Raw genomic sequence first — 16,399 nt, 5'->3', positions numbered from 1 at the left:
ACCCCTCGTAGCTAGTTAGCCAGCTAGTTAGCCTAGATAGCATGTGCCTACTTAAGTAAAATAGATGGAAGGAGATGTTAGCTTCTGTATACTGCGTTCATTTACAGCAGCAGCTAAATAGTTGATTCAGAATTACTTAGCTAACTGGTGCTAACTGGATAAATGCATGTGATAGCATTGTTGAGTTTGCTAGTTTAGGAGACGGGGCATGTGATTGGCTGAAAGGTGAGGGGGCGGTGACAACACCACTGTCAGGATGAGTGACATGAAATAAACAGACTTTTGAAAAAGGAAGTTTTGAATAAAAATGTCCAACACAAAATGAATGAATGAATGAAAAATATATATATATATAAAAAACATCATTGACTGATATGACTATTTACTTTATAATTACTTATTTAACACTGAACACTTAGGGGATTCATAGTTTGTAATATTGATAGTTTACACATGTTAAGCATGACATTTGTGTGGATATGCTTTCAACATGTCAAATGTGTAACTTTGTATTAGGAAAGATATTACTCCAACATCACTCATTTCAACAAAGTATCACCCAGCTCTAGCAAGGTATCTCCATATCAGAATATTACAGTCCCTGTAAGCGTTTTTGTTTTCTCTCTACCTTCACGGCGGCTCCTTTTCACCTTGGGTAAATGAGAGCACTGGATCCTGGGAGGAAAAGAAGCAGAGACAGAGCAGAGGGGAGACGGGCAGGAGGAGGGCAGGCAGGAGAGCTGACTCACTCCGGCGTGGGGGCTTTGGTGGCACAGAGGGGCACTGAATCATCTGCAGCCCTTATTGAATATTTCCTCCATTTGATGTCATTATCACCCCAGCGATCATCACTCCCATCATCAGCACTGTCCCTGAGACTCCAGATTCCAGGCAGGGGAGAGATAGAGGAGGCAGAGCAGTAGCTGAGGTAAAAACCAATGTGCAAGAAGAGACTGAATAAACAGAAGGCATACCAACGTTCTGCTTGGACAAAATTGAGTTTTTAGATTGCAGAAGAGAGCTATTTGGCTGAATATGTGTGGATGTCTGTGATAAAGTGTAAGAGATGTTTTCTTAGAGGTAAAAGGGCTCTAAGCAGCGCCGTGAAAGAGAACTATTGACGTTGGATCACTGAGTACAGTATCTGCTGGCAGGGAGTGTGTGGGCTCTAATCAATGCCGACTGAAGGATCGATACATTATTTGTTGGTGCACAGAATTTCTCTGTAGAGCCTACACATAGAAGAGAAGACAGCAGTAGTTGTATTTAAGTCATTTCTATTTTTAATAGAAATGGATTACATTTCAACCCAAGCATTACGTGGTTTCGTTTTTTTTTTTTCTTTTTTTAACCTTCAATGTGCCATGCATACAAAATCAGAATCAAAGTGTCTGTCTGTTAGTGCCCAATAAAGTTTATATTTGTAAGGGGTTGATATCAAAGTCTTTTTCCTGTGCAATTAATATTCACAGAAATGTACATTCAAATTAGTCAGCCTCATATCAAGCATCCTCGCAAAAAGAAACCAACATTAAAAGTAAAAAGTTACAAAAAACTTCAAATTAAACAATATATTTCTCTTTTAAAATATAATTAATAACTATTCGGCTAACATGAGTTAAATTATGATTGCTTCATTTTTAACCATAGGCACGTGGTAGATAAGTGAGGCGTCGTAGAAGCCAAATGGAGGCCATGTATCTCTTCCTCTCTCCAGCTGATGTTTGTGTAAACAAAACCACTGAGCTGTTCTCTATGGTCCTTGTACGGACCAGTTCAAAAAATAAAAGTAAAAAAAAAAAAAATACTAACAGAACAAAGTTTAAAGGTTTCCTCTGCTCAAGCTTCTCACACCGGTAAGCTATCTGATATGTGACATACAGAGAAGGAACTCCACCAGGAGCTCTTCCAGAGATGTTTCATGGCTCACAATGTTTGGTTTCTTTGGTATAAACCACCACGACTTCCTACGACTAAAAGAATCTCTTCATCTGAAATGAATACAATAATGATTGGAAAACAACCACCCCCCCCCCCCCATCAACTCGCTCTCCTTAAAACTTTTTTGGGATTTGTCAACATACAAAACTTGATGCCTTCTTTACCATGAACGTACATGACTGATCTCTGTGGAAGTGGCTACAGGTGGATCTCAGCTTTAATAAAATGTGGGGTTAGTGTAATGTGAATGAAAGTCACATTAAAAACATTTAAGGAAGCGCCACACCGATTATCTGTGTAATTACAAAAGATGAGGTAATTCAGTATTAAAGATTTTCAGCTTACAAAATATGAGATGTGTTACTAGTGAATAAGTGGGATAATGTGTCAATGGTAGTCACCTTTATCAGTGTCATCTTCAATTCTTAATTGTGTGATGTGAGGGAAAGCAGTCCGTCTGTGTGTCAGTGGGGATCAGCAGTGTTTGCTCTGATATAGGGATTTGTGTAACGGCACCAGTATTCTCACGTTCACTACGATACACAAGGTGTGGGGACATGATAGTGCGATACACTATCATTTATGATTCAGCTGGTCTTTCTTTCTGTGAAAAATAAATCAGGACTCTCATGAAGTGTTAAACTTAATTATAAATTAGATAAAATAATAATAATGAATAAATAAATCAATGGATAAAACTGAAGGCCTTTAAGAGATTTGGGGTTTTCTCCATGAATTTGTTGTTGTTGCGGTTATTCATTTTCATGAACATCATTTGACATCATAATGGTCTTTCATTCATTCACTAGTAATGGAGTGGAAATACTTCAACATATTGATAGAATAACATGGAGGTGCATTGCAATAGTATATTATCACAGTTGTCCCTCAGCTGCAATGTCTCTCATCCTATGCAAAGACTATGGCTATTTGAGTATCATCTTAATCCTGTTCAGCCCGTTCAAACTGTCAGCAGTCCTAAAGTGGGTCTTAGGGCACGTTACACTTATCATCGTGACAGAAAGTTGCACATCACACATATGTTTTGGAAGTCTTTGAAGATATACTGATCCTTCCCTTCAACGGGAGCCCTAAAATCATCTACATCTGTTGTCTGAAAAAGAAAGAATGATTATAGGGAAGGAAGAAGGAGAGAAGATGGGTAGGAAGAAAGGACCTGTAGATAAAATGAAAGAAGAAAGGAAAGGAAGGAGTGGAATGAGCTAGTAGGTCAGTCCTTTCTCCCCGTGGTGACTAATGAGCCTCCACTGTCCTGGACAGTATTTTTAGGAGGCTCTACATGTCCGCTGAGACATGTAAGTCACAGAGGTGACCCGTTTTCACCATGATCAACTATGTAACCCACAGTGGCTGCTGTTTAGAAGGAGCAAAGGCAGGTAACAAAAAGGAATATACTTCCCATTGAAGGTCATGAAATTGGCACACTTCATGTCCTTTAGCACGGCATCTCCAAGTAATAAAAAATAAAAATAAAAATAAAGAGAGAGACCCCGCAATTTTTTTCCTGTTCCAGTGAATGCACATGCTGATATACTGGATTCACCTAAGGCAAAAAGGATTGTGAGTATGTGTGAAAAGTGCTCTTTGAGTAGCCCTCCACAGCTCCTGTGCAGAGTACTGCAGAGAGTTATCGGAGTGGAGGGGGTCCTTTAGAAGGAAAGCACTGGATGGTCAGGAAGGAGTTTCTCCCTCGCCTCCCCGTTCCTTGTTCAAAGTGAACCAGCTGAGTCAGAATGCGTCCCCTTCAGGTTGTACCTCCTCCTTTTCTCTCAGTCCATCTCTCAAGGGGACATGTTGAGTAGCTTGGTAGATTTATTGGGGTAATTGATAGCCAGGCTGATGGCAGCGATGTTCTTCAGAGCCTACACAATGAAAAATGTATGTGAATGAAATACAGAAGAATCAGTGCGGGGAGACAAAACCAAGAACAATGAATCGTGAATTTATATTAAAACGAGATGTAAAAAAACAAAAAAACTTGTTTTTCACCTGTGCACTGCACTGCATGTTGAGTGATGATAAATAAGCAAATTTAGGGTGACTAAAGTGATGAATCAAGGACTTCTGTGCAGTTAATGTCACCTTATTTTATAAACAAAAGTGCTTAACAGATTGAACTGCTACCTGCAGGTTGATGCTACTGTATCAGTAAGTGGGTTGTCTTGGTCCAGAGCATGACAACTACTGACCAGAGTGTCATTAAATCGGATATGGTTTTCCAGAGGAGAGAATTTATTGGTTTTGGTGTCTCTTGTTTTGTGAACAGTGCCACTATCAGGTCAAAATCTCTTTTGGTCCGGGACCATTTATATTTGAAAAACGTAAGGTCAGATTGCAATAAAATTGCCTGTGGAGTCCCCAGAGCAGTCCTGTAGCCATTAATCATTAAAAACAATAATGGAAATAATAATAAATACTGTCAACAATATTGCTGGATAGAATTCAGGGTTTGATATAGTTTTGTTTTCATTTCAACAGGCTGTTGCAGCAGTTGCATTATGACCCTTATGTAAGACCCTTAAATACAGCTTCTGTACCAATAACATATGCTGGTTACATTAAGCTATTCAAACCTACACAGTTTACAGGGTGAAAACGAGTTTTTGTAAAGTTGGGACATGAAGTTTAAGCAGCATATATATAGTTTTGGGTTACTTGGGGGCAGCAGAACAAGCTGTGAACCCCAACATTGACATGTGATAACCTTCTGACACATTCAGCAGACACAGACAGCTTACAGTGGTTTTATCAGAACTTGTTTGCTGAAAAGAGCTGCCTGCTGTGGCTGGAAATGAAGTTGGTTAGAGTGGTGAGAGGGAGCCAAAACAGTATAGCTGTGGGCTTTCAAACTAAAACAATGACCTGAAAGATACTAAAAAGCTCTGTAGAGTCAGGTGAGAATTCTCTTTTGTAACAAGTGACACCTTTCACAAAATGTCATTTGATCCATTGCTCATATAAAATCATGATTAGTGCAGCTTTAACTTAATAAATACTACATGATATACCTGTTAACTCAGTTACAGCAGCTGCTTCTGAGTCTCACGTAAAATGTTTTGTTATTTCCTATCAGAGTTTCCTGCAGAAGATACCAAATGTATTTATTTTTTTAGACTAAATGTTATGCTCCCCTCTGCACATTCACTCTTGTGGCTGTTCAATAATTTAAAAGTTTTTCTTGAAAAATACCCTTCACCTAGGTATTTCCTTGGAGCTGTCCAATACAGCACCAGTTAATGCCTCCTTGACACACAGCAGTACATGCTGATTTGGCAGTCTATGTGCTTAGATTGTTTGGTAGGCAATTCCTTTGCAAATGTCATATCAAAAACACAGGTATGTTACACTGTTATCCATTTTTAATTGGGTATATAACAGGATAGATAAAAGCCACGGAGCAGTGGAGTGAACATGATCCTCGGAACACTGCAATTTGTGTTGTGGTATAAAAAAACTCACCAAAAATAACAGGCCACTAACTTGAAGAGAGAACTCAAAGAAAATGGAGTCCCCAGTGAGTGAAATTGTTTTGTTGTGGGTGGCTCTTTTCCAGCCCTTTGAAAGTGAACCTTGGCCATTTTACTTTTGGACTTTGCATCATTGTTATCATAATAGTTATGACTACTGCCAAGTCATCTATGGTCGTGTTTTCAACCTGACAGGTATTAGGTAACCGCTCAACAGAACCGCCCACAATGTTTGTTCACCACCCCGCATCCTTTGCTCCTCTTAACTGCCCTCAGCTATAATGTACTGTAATTACCAAATACATTAGTCCTGAGTGCGGCCCACACATATTCAAAACAAGGGGAGGGAGTGTCAACAGCTTGGTGATTCACTAGCCAAAGAGACACTAGCCGCGAGCTGACTCACAGCGACTAAAGACCAACGTTCAACCAACGGGACTGCGTGTTTAAGAAAGAGAGTTGCATGATATTATAACACGTCAGGGTGAGTGGACAACTTCTTTGAGCTACCATCATACTTGTCAGGCAGCAATTGAAAACTGAAACAATCAAAGATGCCCTGAGAAAGCCTGGCTGAAAGCATGACTTTGAATTTAGAAAGGCAGAGGTTATCAGTGGTTATATGCACACAAAAAAAGAATAAGGTTTAAGTCTTACCATTGCAGTGTGATTGAGGAGCTGCTCGTCAGTGGTCATGGCTAACAAGTACTCCTGGAGGATGCCCTGTGCCTGGAAAACAAATCAAACGCTGGTAACAAGGGCGTCTTCTGCCATGTTTCCAAATGCAGCTCGCAAAGAAACACAGATAACCTCGCAGGCTGGACAGTCATGAATAAAAAGGAACTTCCAGAGACAGTAAGAGGTTACATAAGGGTTGAAGTAAGTTATAAATGAGGCCTGGTTCCCTGACCACTTTTCATCTCCATCTCGGCATCAAATTGAACAGTGGAATGTTGGAACAGTCAATCAAAATTATAAACAAACTGAAAAGCGCTTCCACTAAAGCCCTACGGGAGAAACATACCTCAGGTTACATAAGCACAAGGAGTTGGGGGAACGCAGATAAGACTACATAGCGGCTAAATGGGCTGAGACTGGCCAAATGGAGCTTTTACAGAGCTGGAGACACAGTCCAGAGCCCTGGTCCGCCATCCATCTCGCAGCACTCCGAATGTTTATGCTTGGGAACATCCTAGAACGATTTGTACAGGCAGTAGTGCATGACATGCTGTTTTTGATTCCTTAATATAACTTTCACTTCCTGGGGTAGAGAGAGTTCATTGAATCTCAGTGGACCTGTCTGTGAACTCTGTGTGCGTACAAAGAAGGAAGACTGATGCTGGAACAGCACGGGCCACTACAATTTTAAAATAAGCTGGTTTGAGGCTCAGATCCTAATATGGACACAGAGGATTACATGATGTGTCCAGTCCACTCATTAGCTTCCCATTAGCCTTTACAGTAGTCATTATGGAGCTTTTGAACTCGTCATCACTGCAGTTAAGCTCATATGTCAACACGACATGAGGGCCACCAACCCTAACTTAACTAACACCAATCCTTAATTTTTAGGGGGATGATAACAGATGGTGCACTTTGTTGTAGATAGAGCACTGATCCTTACAGCTGATGAAGGTTTTCCAATATTTATGTCCATTTCAGAATGGATTTTAAACAATGAATTCCCCCTCTTTATTAGCCTCACAACAGTCCTGCCTCTTTATAAAATCCTCTGTAAACAAATGCAGATGTAAAGAAGTCCTGGAACAGTCAATCCAGTTGAATCCAATCTGCATGGTGCAAAGCTGAGTTGCCGCCTGTGTAACCCAGTTTAGAATCACATTCACTGGCTTTAGTCAGGTTCAACTGACAGACACTTTTTTGGAAAATTCTTCTCATACTTTGAACGTCCTGAACCAAGTGCAACACCAACCACCACCCACTGTGACAGCTGCCATAAGAGAGCAGGTGTGTGGTTTTGTTAAACCGACACACCGTAAGTAGAGCTGCACAAAATAATTGATCAATCGATTGGTTGTCAACTATTAAATTAATTGCTAACTATTTTGATAATCCATTCATCGGTTTGAGTCATTTTTTACGGTGAACATTTTTTTCTCTGATTCCAGGTTCTTAAAATGTGAATGCTTTCACGTTTCTTCACTTCTTCATGGCAGTAAACTGAATATCTTTGAGTTGTGGACAAAACAAGACATTTGAGGACGTCATCTTGGGCTTTGGGACACCATTTTTCACCATTTTCTGACATTTTATAGACCAAACAACTAATCACTTAATCAAGAAAATAATTACATTATTCGACAATGAAAATAATAGTTGGTTGCAGCCCTAATCAAAATGTATTTGACAGGAGTTTTATCAGGAGAATGCTGACAAAACTCAGATGGGGGAGGTGAATGGGTCAACGTATGTGTTGTGAAATAACCCCTATGTGCGTGCCCTTGTGCAAAACACTCCCTCACTGCAAACAATTCCATCAATGTGTCTCCATGAGCTGGAGGTGACGAACCACAGCTGCACACACATTTGTGTTGCGTTGATGGAAGACGGGTCATGCTCTGTGATGACGCTCTGCTGGATGGAGGCGCTCAGACGTGCTGCACACCAACATGTGTCTATCATTGCTAACACAACACTTAAGTGTCCATGAAGGGCATCCCAGGCAAAAGTACTGCTGCATACTGCTACTGCCCCCTGGTGTTTGTCCACACGTACTGCTCCACTTAAGCAACTTGTTCTCCCTCACACGACGCAACATTCAGTTGGTGCAGATGGGAGCACAGAATCCATCCTGAATGACAAGTCAACTGATGTAATTTTATTGTCACATCAAGCAGCAGCCTCAGGCCTCACCGACCTACCCAGAAGGGGACAGGAAAGGCAGTGCTTCTCTGGGACTGTCTGGTTCAATCGCATCTACAGATGGGAAACTCCTGGCTGACGGCATGCTCATAATCCTTGAGAATTCTCTTAATCAATTATTCAAGACAATTGAGAGAGAGAGAGAGAGAGAGAGAGAGAGAGAGAGAGAGAGAGAGAGAGAGAGAGAGAGAGAGAGAGAGAGAGAGAGAGAGAGAGAGAGAGAGAGCCCATACGCATCACAAAATGGATAGCATCTCTGCCTCTCCCAAAGAGCGTGTGGTGAGCCGCTGTGGCACTGTGCTGTCTGGCAGATGGCAGGGCCGGGCTTTGGCCGCGAGCCCAGCACAGAACAGGTGGGTTGAGGAAAAACATGCTCATCTCACAGAGAGACAGATATAGACCGAGAGAAGGGGGGGGAAAGACAGAGGTAAAGAATAAAATGTGGACTTAATTTTACTCATCATTTCATTCAAATTGCCTCAAACTGAATATGTTATTAAGCCAAAACAACAATGAAAGGAAGTATTTAAGGAAGAGAGACTAAAAATACAATCTATACAATCAGCCTTATTTAGTCTATTCTATATTCAACCTCAAAGTCTATAATGCTGTCATCACAGCAAAAACAGCCAACACAACTAAACAAATACCTAAAATGTCACCTCCAGCTTTAACAACACCTATACAACAGTAGATGTGGCCTGCATACGAGTGTCTGTGTGTGTGTGTGTGTGTGTGTGTGTGCGTCACTCACAATGGCACGGGCCTCTGCGATGAAGAAGAGTTCAGTGAGGGCTCGGTGAAGAGGCAGCAGCACCGTGATGCTGGTGGGATCCTGGCTCAGGCTGTTTTCCATAGTCATGAAGAGCTGCCACAGAGGTCGCAGCAGCGTCAGCTCACAGGCTCTGGAGTGGAGGGAAAAAAATCGATAGATGAACAAAAACATGTACACAGGCACAACAGGACAATAAAGAATTACATTCTGAGAAAAAAAAAAAGCAAAGCTGTGGCTGGAAAAGAAACGTCCTACATTTATCATGGCATTTACCTTGTACCCTCTAACAGTCATAAGCAGAGCAAAACGTGACTGTTAAAAAGATGTGGCCATAGACTTTTCATTGTGAATAGATCCCAAAAAGAAAATAAAAAATTAGAAAGGAGTGTTTACGGAATATTATTAATGCTGATAAATCTGTAATGTCTCTAATGAATGAATCAATTCTATATCTATCTGTTTGGTAAGTATCATAAAACATGTTTATAGTGCTCAGAGATGCTCCCTGTAGTCTTCTATTGCGGTGTCCTGGTTTGTTAGGCCGTGTGTGAATGATGCCAATTACAAAGATCCCCCCCAAAAACGCTTGGAATAATAATTTGTCTTTGATACAGTCTTTCCTTAAAACTGTTCAATTCCCTTTCCATCATTGAAAAATCCAGAACAATATTTGTATTTTCAAAAATGTAACCACTGGACACAAGATGCCTACTACTTTACTAAAATGTTCTCAGTGTTTGTGACCTGAAGGCTTCAAGTTCCCACATCACACTTGTGTAAGTTGCATATAGAGTTGCAAAGTGGGAAGAGATATTTAGGACTGTTTCAGGAAGTAAAAGTCCCAATCATTTTTCCCCATAGAGGATGTTACGTCACTCACAGTTGGAGCACTTCTACAGCTTTGATCAGCATGGAACTGTCCCCGTTAAATCATTAATGCAAAAGATAAAGAACTGTGTTAGAAAATATCAGATTCTTCAAAAGGTACAAGCTTGTGTGCATAAAAATCTGCTGCTTAAATCAAGTCCCTTTAAATTGTGGGTAAATTACGCAACTATTGCAATGTGTTTCGTTCTCAACAAACCGCTCTGATCTGCTCTTCTCTATGTCAACAGCGACCCAGGCTAATGGGTATATTAGTATTTAGACCCATTCCTCCTTCCAAAATGACACACAAAACATGATTTCTCAGAATTGTAAATAATTAAAGCTGGGGGCCATAAAATGTATCTAAAGTGCTGTTACATTATCCAGGAGAGTCCCACGTATTTTTGTAAAGTAACATTAAGGATATCGGTTAAAGAAAAAAATGTGTACATAGTGGAAATACAGTTGTGTGATGTTGTCATTGTGACCAGATGGTGGCTAAGTCAGTCTGCACATATGCAAATTCCTAACCACATCCTTTACCTCATTTCCGTGGTGACTACCACGACATGAGGGATTTATCAAGGCTTTTATGCAAACCCTGTGTGGAGTCCTGCGCCTCTTGGAAAAATGACCTGCAGAGGTAAACATGTGCACTGGGTGCTTCTAACCAGGACAATATAAGCCTACAGTTTTTATAACATTCCACTGAGGACAGAAAAAGGGTGAGAAGCATTGAAGAGAAGAGATTCAGAAGAAAAGAGATAGAAATGTATCCTCTTACGTCTGAGACTGACACTGCAGGAGGCGGAGCAACAAGTGAATGGCTTTGAGTCGCTGGTTCCCAGTCTGGCGACAGGCCACGCCCACCTGCCACTCCCAGATGTCAGCCAGTGGCAGGTGACTGAGCACTTGGTCATCTGCTAACATTTGCTTCAGTATCTCAAAACCTGATAAGAGCAAAAGTGCAGAGAGGGTGACGACCTGGCCAACCTGAGGGTGCATGTTGGTAGATTCCAGAGTTGCTCTCTAACCAAATGAAACAGGTTTGCACAAATGTAAATGCAAAAAGAGTATCTGTTTTAATGTAAAGTACCTGTCTGGAAACGCCCTCTGTGGCCTCCTGTAACCGTGAACTTGTAGCCCCACTCTGTGTTGCTCATGTCTGACATAAATCTGTAGTACAGGGTATCGCCTGAGGGGAAACCAACACACAAGACACACATGTTGATAAACGTGATTTAAACACAATAGTCAACTATTTGTAATGTCAACACGTAGACACATAGAGCAGAAAAAGAATGAACAACGTTTTAAAATATTGCTCACCTGGAATCTCAAAATCAGGCCATCTCTGAGGGGAGCCACTGAAGTTGTGGACATCCTGGAGGAAATCACTGCTGCTGGACATGGTGAGCTCATCACAGCCTTCCTCTGTGTAGCAGCGGGAGTCAAACTTTACTGACAGGTAGATGGCCCCTGGGATGTGCACCTTGTCCTTAAGAGAGAAAAAAAAAAAACAGAATAGAGTCTTCAAACTGAATTGGAAAAAGCCCCGTTTCAAATAAGGCTCTGTACTAATAGTTATCTTTATTGCAAAGTCTTCTTTAAACAATATACATTTTATGACAAGCGAAAAGGTTGAAACCGAGAAGATGGCATGACCAATGAGGAAATACAGTAATAAACTTCTTAAACACAGTTATGACTGTAATAGAAGATACAGTTCACCCACCTCAAAGTTGGTGTTGTTGTCATATGGGTGTTTGGACTCTCTGATCTGCACAGCCATACCTGGCTCCTCCATGAACTGGCAAGCAGTGAGAGACAGACTGCACAACATACTATGGCTGCAACCCTTCAGCACCCTCTGAAGAATCTGATCATTAACAGAGTATGACAATCACATTAAACCACAAAACACCTATAATGCATCATAATGACATGCTCCCTTTACACACAACACAAACTCCACATTGACTTCCCGTTCCGCCCACCTTCTCCCAGAGCGGCCTCTCCTCCAGCTGCATTAACATGTCCAGGATGTAGGCCATGTGTGAGGCACCGCTCAGTTCTAGGGCCTCCTCGCTCAGCGCTGCCTCTGCCGGCCAGTCGGCCAGCAGCGAGGCCAGCACGTGGCGGGCGTAAAGCGTGGCGATGGCCTGGTTGACCTTCACCAGGTATTGACGAACTGCCCGATTGCTCCGCACATCCAGTTCCTTGTGCAAGAGAGCTGAACTTTTGGTGCGTCTCTGTTTGGCGTAGCTGAGCTGTAAGTCGCTTTCTGAATTTGTGATGAGCTTCTGGGCCACTACGTTGATCTCCTCTGTGGCCTTTTCACAGTGACTGGGTTTAGACTGTGGGGGGGGGGGGGATATATCAGAATATTGACATATGACAAAACTTGACATCTCGAAACCTCTGTGTGATGTTGTTGGCAATTCATAATAAAATTCATTAAAAAAAAAAACAACTCACCACGCATGAAACCACAATCATATCAGTGTCCACAGCCTTGGTGTTCCTCTCCTCAGAGCGAGGCCGCTTGGTAGGTTGCCACTTCTGAGCCAGCATACGGATTGTCTCATCTGTTTTTATCTCTTCCCCATCAAATCTGAAAAAAAAAAACACAAAGGCACAACACATAACAGAGAGGCAGTAATAAAAAATATGACCTTTACCGCGATGGATCGTAATAAAAAAAAGTCATTTTAAAAAGAGATTCTCCATAGGTTGAGGCTGACCTCTTCTGCACCTCCAGGAAGAAGGAGTCAGTTCTCTTCATCTGCAACTCATACATGGCTCGCAGGATGGGCAGAGGGGCGTTTAAGGCATCGTGGGTGATCTGCATTGGAGAAAAAAAAAAAAGGCATTTTAGATTATTACATCATACTTAATTTTACTGAATGTGTTTTTAGTAGTATCCCTCATCACCTGGAAGCAAATCTTTGTCTCTTCATCGAGACCCTCTAAGGGGTCGGGCTTGGTGACGTCAGTTTCGTCAGCACAGCAGCTGGAGTGGTCAGAGTCGTGCTCCTTGTCCTGCTCTCTTTGGTCTCGCTCTGGGTCCTGGGCCATGGAGTGGATCTCCCTCTTAGAGGAGTAGAGCATGATGGAGAGAATCTCTAGATCCCGCAGCAACCACAGTTTGCTGAAGCCTGTCCCTTTGCTGCACTTCCTCACCAGCAGCTGGGTCAGTCCTGACTGCTGGATGTCCTCCTGAGCTTGCTCTACTCCATGTTTCTACACAAGAGGACACAACAGAATGACAAAACCACCTCTGGAATAATTCTTCTGATCTAAGCCACTTGTTTCTAGCCTAGAGTCACAATTCAGATTTTGGAGTTTGCAGATTCCTAGGTCATGGGAGTCACCTTCAGTGTGTTGTAGAGGCCTTTAAGAGCCAAGGAGAGAACCCAGGAGGCCTCCACAGCATCAGGAGAGCCATTGTCCTGGCTGGTCTGCAGTAGATGGCTGATGATAGTGGTGAAATTGATCAGGTAGCGGCTGAGCAGGGTCTTTGGGGAGTCCTGGCCCTCTGACCGCCCTGGCAGACAGGCTGCAGTGGAATCCTGAGACTGGATGAGTTGGTAGTCCTTCACTAGAAAGAAGAGAAAGCACACAAAGGGTTAATTCCAAGTTTAATTCTACACACCGGCAAAGTTATTAGAGTGTGCTACAACTGCACTAACCTGTTTTCCTCTTGCGTGTCTTAACGTCCACCACTGCAGCATGGTTCTTCTCTGTGAAGTGTTTGAGCAAGATCATGTTGTGCTGTTCGTTGGCGTTGTCAATAAACACCGTCTGGGTACCCACACACAGCACCTGATATACACACAAGAGGAGTCACAACTGAGCTTAGAAAGTTAGGGAACACACTGCACTACTAACCTATACTATGGTATGTGTTCTACCTACCTCAGGGAAGCCCACCAGCACCAGCAGGGTGAAGAGGTTGGTGCGTTTGAGAGTTTGTGGCAGCTGCTGAATACAATGGTCAGTGAAGGCAGCGATGACTGTGTTCCACTCGGGACAAGCATTCAGACTGTGTAAAATATCTGCCACTGTGCACGCCCAATCCAGACCAATACGACTGCAAAACAGAAGAAAATAGGGGAAATCTCAATATAACTATAAAAACAAATATTTCCTTATCGGTTATCAACAGCGCAAACATCTATTAGCTTTCTGGCAAATAAGATCTCAACTGTGGGATTAAAAGATACCATCAGTATCTCAGTTCTACATCTGTTAGTACATTATTTATTAGACTTTGGTGGAGTTCATATGTGTAACGATCAAAACTAAACAAACACTGGATACAAAAAAAGAAAGCAGGTTTTTAACTCACACAGGTGTAACTTGATCAAAGGGCCGGTTTGCAGAACATTTTAGTATTATTAAATATTATATAGATTATTGAAGATGGAATTTCAATGCCATGAGTACACATGCAGCCTGAGATCAGATTGCTAATTTTTTTTGTGCAACTTAACAAAGTAAAAAACACACAGTTGATTGAACAATGTTTATAAGGATAGAATTGATGTAATTGATGCAAATGTTCTTGTAAAAGAACATTTGCTTTTATCAGGGTAGGAAAATATCTCACATGGCTGTTCTGGATCATCTAAAATCCATGTCGGTACTTACAAGTGCAGTTGCTTTTAGTATTAATATCTGCAGGTGTGTCATCAAGAAAATTGATTTATAAACTACAATACATTTCTCTGGTGTCATCAGGTTTTTATTCTTTTACCTGTCTAAACAGACGGCCCCCAGGCTGAAAAGCAGCTGGGTGGTCTTCCAGCCCTGGGTGTCTGAACTGGTTGCCTCTGCTTGTGTCAGGAAGTCATATTTGTCAGCCAGGGCCTCTGTGACAGCAGCGTCAGCCTCCATCGGAGGGATTCGAAGCAGCAGCTGACCCAGTAGTCCAAGGGTGAGGTGGAAGGTCTCGTTGAGAGAGCCAGCATTGGAAATGACTGCCCTGAAAAGCTTGGGCAGGATGGAGTTCAGACTGGGCAGAGACAGGGTGCTGCCCTGAGGATACAAGAAAGACAAGGTAAATGTTATCTGTAGACAAATGGAAAACATGCTGAAGACAAAACTGAAGCAATTTTATGAGTAGTGAACATATCAGGAACAGAAGTGCCTGTTGGGTACAACATCATTTTGTGTTTTAACTTGACAAAGTGTCAATAGATTTTGGTGTATTTGTTTAAATTGGCACATATGTCCATTAAATTAAAAAAGGCTACAGCCAGCAGCTGGTTAGCGTAGCTTAGGGACCGTTCGGTATTTATGGAATGGACCACCGGAGGAAAATAGGGGACGGTCATGTCTTTTTATTCTTTGTTGATGGGAGGGTCATCCCATTTTTTTTTAGCCTAGGGGGGAGGGTCACCCAACTTTTGTATTCATGAGAAGAGCAAAATTTCAAAGTGGCTTGTTTGGTGCATATTTATCCATGTAGCTCTCTCAGACTGCTCGGACTGCACCAAGCCGGGAGGGCATGAGACGGGAGGTCTCCAGGCTGCAGCCATACCCGACTCAAATATCCTTTCGGTCCCGGTGATTATTTGTGAAATTGTGCAAACGACAGCCTTTTCAAGCCATTTGAGAAGGAAGGAGTGGTAGCATGCAAGCCCCCAAATTGACACTTGTCTGAGAAATGGAGTTTTGGATAATGTTCAGCTTCACAAGCTTACCTATGCTAAAATATACAATGACTGAGGAAGCCTAGTGACGAGTCCATAGCAACCAGTGTTGAATTTGTTATTTCCCAGTATCCTTTGTTGAATGGTCTCAATGTTTTATTGTTTTATTTCATGTGAATACTAGTTTACTAGATGAGTAACTTAGTATTAGAAGTAATGCAGTAATGCAGGAAGTGTGCATTTAGTTTCCATGCTTATTATGTTTCCACAACTGTGTTAGTGAGTAAATCTACTGAAATGGCCACCACACCATAACAGAGGAGTGGGATGCGTAAGATGAGAATGCAGAGGTTTAGTCACGTAAGTCATGGCTGTAAAAAAAACAATGGCAGTATATCTTTGCCAAGCGCAAACCAGTACAGAATGCATCAATAAATTGTTGGGGAGGGTCATCCTTTTTTCCATATCGTTTTGGAGGGTCATCCAAAATGTATTGCTGGTGAAGGGAGGGTCAGGTCTTATTTGATTTAAGATCCCAAAACTCCTCCGGTGGCCCCTGTAATAAATAACGAACAGTCCCTTAGCATAAAGACTGGAAACAGCTTGTCTGGCGCTGCCCAAAGGAAACAAAATGTGCACCTCTAAAGCTCACTAATAAACACATTATATCTTTAGTTTGTGTAGAAAATCTGTACAAAAAACAATGTTTAATTAAAAATGACACTTTGTGGTTTTATTCAGAGTTATGTGTGGGACTACAGTATTTCTTGGCTAGGAACAGTAATGTC

General features: G+C 41.8%; 1 protein-coding gene and 1 long non-coding RNA gene across 2 annotated transcripts in view; both read right to left on the bottom strand.

Annotated features, from left to right (window-relative positions):
* Nucleotides 1-1,265: 1,265 nt before the first annotated feature.
* zzef1 (zinc finger, ZZ-type with EF hand domain 1) overlaps nt 1,266-16,399 on the bottom strand; it is a 36,366-nt gene continuing 21,232 nt past the window's right edge. The window contains exons 40-54 of the mRNA XM_031311006.2: nt 14,714-14,994; nt 13,873-14,047; nt 13,647-13,779; nt 13,329-13,555; nt 12,889-13,197; nt 12,699-12,799; nt 12,433-12,568; nt 11,952-12,311; nt 11,690-11,833; nt 11,284-11,452; nt 11,051-11,149; nt 10,739-10,904; nt 9,067-9,217; nt 6,087-6,158; nt 1,266-3,824 (exon numbers count right to left, since the gene is read on the bottom strand). Coding sequence (XP_031166866.2) covers nt 3,744-3,824; nt 6,087-6,158; nt 9,067-9,217; nt 10,739-10,904; nt 11,051-11,149; nt 11,284-11,452; nt 11,690-11,833; nt 11,952-12,311; nt 12,433-12,568; nt 12,699-12,799; nt 12,889-13,197; nt 13,329-13,555; nt 13,647-13,779; nt 13,873-14,047; nt 14,714-14,994 — 2,604 coding nt within the window. The 3' untranslated portion in view covers nt 1,266-3,743. The remainder of the gene's footprint in view (nt 3,825-6,086; nt 6,159-9,066; nt 9,218-10,738; nt 10,905-11,050; nt 11,150-11,283; nt 11,453-11,689; nt 11,834-11,951; nt 12,312-12,432; nt 12,569-12,698; nt 12,800-12,888; nt 13,198-13,328; nt 13,556-13,646; nt 13,780-13,872; nt 14,048-14,713; nt 14,995-16,399) is intronic.
* Nucleotides 7,082-9,059, bottom strand: LOC118492998. The gene is made up of 2 exons (XR_004894930.1): nt 7,347-9,059; nt 7,082-7,279 (listed from the first exon to the last, which is right to left on the bottom strand). It is a non-coding gene; the product is annotated as an uncharacterized LOC118492998 (long non-coding RNA).

This window comes from Sander lucioperca, chromosome 13, assembly GCF_008315115.2.
Source record: "Sander lucioperca isolate FBNREF2018 chromosome 13, SLUC_FBN_1.2, whole genome shotgun sequence".
In the NCBI taxonomy this organism is placed as follows: domain Eukaryota; kingdom Metazoa; phylum Chordata; class Actinopteri; order Perciformes; family Percidae; genus Sander; species Sander lucioperca.
The sequence above is the reverse complement of the archived record's forward strand: the minus strand, read 5'-3'. Positions and strand labels throughout refer to the sequence as shown.